At 33.8% G+C, this 3,620-nt stretch overlaps 2 protein-coding genes across 2 annotated transcripts; one reads left to right on the forward strand and one right to left on the reverse strand.

Moving 5' to 3' along the window:
- Positions 1 to 40: 40 nt before the first annotated feature.
- On the forward strand, positions 41 to 2,623 carry LOC111031087. Its single transcript, XM_022310877.1, has 2 exons — positions 41 to 668; positions 1,841 to 2,623. The coding sequence occupies exons 1-2, from the start codon at positions 327 to 329 to the stop codon at positions 2,558 to 2,560; spliced, it is 1,062 nt and encodes a 353-aa protein (XP_022166569.1). The 5' UTR covers positions 41 to 326; the 3' UTR covers positions 2,561 to 2,623.
- Positions 703 to 3,465, reverse strand: LOC111031086. The gene is made up of 3 exons (XM_022310876.1): positions 3,205 to 3,465; positions 2,819 to 3,131; positions 703 to 1,655 (listed from the first exon to the last, which is right to left on the reverse strand). Exons 1-3 carry the CDS (start codon positions 3,348 to 3,350, stop codon positions 969 to 971), a joined length of 1,146 nt encoding a protein of 381 aa, XP_022166568.1. The 5' UTR covers positions 3,351 to 3,465; the 3' UTR covers positions 703 to 968.
- Between the last annotated feature and the right edge of the window lie 155 nt (positions 3,466 to 3,620).

Below are 3,620 nucleotides of genomic sequence, written 5' to 3' on the forward strand. Positions count from 1 at the left end.
CAAGGGATTTCGACTTCATGTTTAAATTTCGTAATGCTAGCTCTACACTCTCGCCGAGGCGACGCGAGGCAACGCGAGCACGAGAGTGTAGTCGGTTCACTCGTGTCGTCTCGTCTCGTCTCGCCTTGCCTCGTGCGTGCTCCGTTCGGTGTCGGTTTTTTTGTTGCGAGTCAAAGGACACGTGCCACGAGGCGAGGCTTATCAACTACATTCTCGCGCTGTCTCGTGCTTGTCTGGTTTGAAAACAGCCGTTTAATATTGGTTTATTTATTTATTGTTTAGTCATTTACATGATAAAAATTTTTTTCGTTCAATAATTTATTAAAATGTCTGACTGGACTAACGAAGATGCAATTGCATTTATGGAGCTTTATCAAACTAAACCTATTTTATGGGATCCAAAGCATCGTTGGCATAAAGATAAGGCCAAAGTAAATGATGCTTGGGTCGAAATTAGTAATGTGTTCAACAAACCAATTGATGAACTGAAAAATAAAAAAAATTCCATCATGGCAACGTTTCGTGGGCATTTAAGGAGAAAAAAGGCGTCGATCAGATCAGGAGCCGGGCAGGAAGATATTTATAAGCCAATATGGTTTTTATATAATCTAATTGAAAGTTTTATGGGAAATATTAATGATTGCAACGCTACTTTGGATACAGAACAGGTATGTACATATTTGGTGGATCGTGAAGTTAACGTAGAGTGGTACACTGTACTGTATTTGAAATTAACATCTTATTAACAATACAATTTTATTCATACAAATATAAATGTATTGAATCGAGTTTATTATTATAATATTACAAAGTTTATTATAGAATTCACTGTTTATAACTGTACTATTGTTTTATTACTGTCTATTATTGAAAAAATATGATGTAAATTCTTCTCGTATCTGGGTTGCATCCATGGGTGATCTTCGAGGTATATGATTAAAGGGTCTTAATGCACCATTTCCTTCGATTTAATTTCTCCAAGAACCTGATTGAATTATTAAACCATTTTCATCACACACGTCCATCGTTCCTGGAGGGTTATATAATGATGCAGAGGTTTCGCTCCTTCTTAAAAAATTATGTAATAGTATGCATGTCATAGTTATAATTGATACTTTTTCGGGTTCTAGTAAGATGGGTTTTTTAAAAATTCTGAATTTAGCCGTTAATATCCCAAACACATTTTCTACTACAACGCGTGAGCTTGATAATCTTTGATTGAATATTCGTTTTGGTGAGCCGACTGCATGGTTTCCAGGATATGGTTTCATTAAATTCGCACTAAGAGCAAATGCCCCATCCCCTAAAAAAACATATGGAATATCTGTACTAGTATTCGAACCATGAAGGGGTGATGGGGTTGGTAAATTGAGGCTATTTGAACAAATTTTTTGCCATAATAACGAATTTCTAAGTACACCGCCATCACTGATTCGCCCTTGACTTCCGATGTCTGCATATATAAAGCGATAATCACTACTGACTAATGCCATTAAAACAATGCTGAATGAGTTCTTATAATTATAATATTCTGATCCTGTATGGGGAGGGGATTGCAAAACAACGTGTTTTCCATCTATTACTCCGATACAATGGGGAAATTTTTTATTGAATCCCTCTTCTACCAACAACCACTCAGCAGCAGAAGATGGCAACTGAAACAAAAATGTATATTATTTTTTTATTTATTCCATCTTAGTATACATATCTTAGTATCTATATTAAAATATAATATTAATATTAAAATTTCAGGCATTTTTGTTCAAAATTAAAAATTTCATTCGATAAATTTTTTTAAATTACGGGTAAAAAAATTTAAAAAAATAATATTTAATTTTAGGGTAATAATTCACAAAATGCACAGGAGATAACGGCAGATGACAATATTAATGAAACAAATTTATTCAACCAAATCGGTCAACAAACTGAAGACGTCAATCAAACACAGCGTCGCCCACCGGTTACACCCCGACGCCGAAGTAATCCTACCGAACTAGAAGAAGCGGGAAAACAAATGAAAAAGGCTTTTAGTACTCTGGAAAGTTGTATAAATAACAGGAAAGAAGAAGACGAGTGCGATCTTTATGCAAAAATTTTCGCCAAAAAATTACGTAAACTACCTGAATGTGAACGTGAAATATTTATGTACGAGATTGATGGAATGTTTATTAATCGTTTACGTCATTGCAACAATCAATCATTGACTTCATGTACCAACCCTTCTTTTACTCCTCCAGTATCAAATCAACCAAAATCAGCTGTTGAAATAAATACACCAAAAAGACCATCATCGCCTTCTTTAAGTTCTTATTCTGAACCTGAATTAATTCCTCATTACTCTATTTCTCAGCCTCATTCACCAGTAATTCATATTCCGGAAAGAAGTGACACGTGTTCTAACTCTCCGATTTCAAACCTTTGCAACCCAGCCCAACTCTCCATCTCTACGTCAAACACTAATATTTCAAACCAACTAAATGTAACTACATCGAACGCTCCAAATTTAAAAGACACTGCTTTTTACGCTGCTCTTGACAATTACAGTGGAGATTATAATTGATATTAATTAATAATTAAAATAAGGCGAAAGTATAAATAAATGTAAAATTATGTTTCAGTTGTGATAAATTTAATGAAAGTTATATTTTTTATTTTTGTTGTTAAAATTTAAAAAGAAAACTAAGTTATGTTTTGTTTTGTTGTTAAAAATATTTAAAAAGTTAAAGTTTTGTTTCATTTGCATACAATATTATAAATTATTATGCCCGTATAAATTCATAATAAATTGTATATTTCACTCTACTTAGAATATTGTTACCTTTATTTCATCTTTGAGAAGGTCGTTGATTGCAGCACATACTTCTGGAACAATAATTGAAATGATTTGACTGGACACTTTAAACAAAAAATGTAAACTCTTATAACTATCTCCAGTAGCCAAAAATCGTAAAGTGATAGCAAGTCTGGTTTTGGCAGGTATAGGTTCTCTTAATTGAGTGTGTTTTTTAGATATCACAGGTGAAATCTTGTCTAGTATATATGAGAAATCTGATGATGACATTCGTAGGAAATTTTCAAATTCGCCTGAAGGTTCAAAAAGCAATTCTGCTAACATATGATCGGTACTTTGGCTGAAAAATTTTAAAATAAAACATAGATAATGATATATAGAAAAAATTTGGTAAAAAAAAGGGTAAAATTTACCTTGTTCTATTTCGGTGTATTTTTGTCATCCACCATCTCCTTTTTTTCCATGGTTTTTTAATATTTTTTTTTTGGTAAATATTGAGGAAATTATAGTAACTAAAAGCACACAATGCTGCCGCGGCGGTTAACTCGACCACGTCCATTTTGCATAATCGTTAACGCCCAAATGAGTATAAATTTGGAGAGTGTACGTCAAGTTGGTACGAGGCGACACGAGACTACACGAGAGTGTAGAGTGTGCATTCGTGCGGTGCCTCGCCTCGCGTTAACTCGACAAGACTCTCGACGGGGCGACCTCGCGAGAGTGTAGAGGAAGCATAACGTGCGTGATCCTCATCGGCGATAACCCATTTTCCGGGTAAACAGTATTAATTAATATTACTTGTATAATAAAATTATTATGAAAACAAAAA

Source organism: Myzus persicae, unplaced genomic scaffold, assembly GCF_001856785.1.
Source record: "Myzus persicae strain clone G006 unplaced genomic scaffold, MPER_G0061.0, whole genome shotgun sequence".
Lineage (NCBI taxonomy): Eukaryota > Metazoa > Arthropoda > Insecta > Hemiptera > Aphididae > Myzus > Myzus persicae.

Bases quoted from the DNA above. Each gene is read 5' to 3' on its own strand.
- LOC111031087 (XM_022310877.1), top strand. From the start codon at position 327: ATGTCTGACTGGACTAACGAAGATGCAATTGCATTTATGGAGCTTTAT. The intron at 669-1,840 runs GTATGTACATAT...ATTTAATTTTAG, and splicing joins CTACTTTGGATACAGAACAG to GGTAATAATTCACAAAATGC.
- LOC111031086 (XM_022310876.1), bottom strand. From the start codon at position 3,350: ATGGACGTGGTCGAGTTAACCGCCGCGGCAGCATTGTGTGCTTTTAGT. The intron at 3,132-3,204 runs GTAAATTTTACC...AAAATTTTTCAG, and splicing joins ATACACCGAAATAGAACAAG to CCAAAGTACCGATCATATGT. The intron at 1,656-2,818 runs GTAACAATATTC...TTTTTGTTTCAG, and splicing joins TTCTCAAAGATGAAATAAAG to TTGCCATCTTCTGCTGCTGA.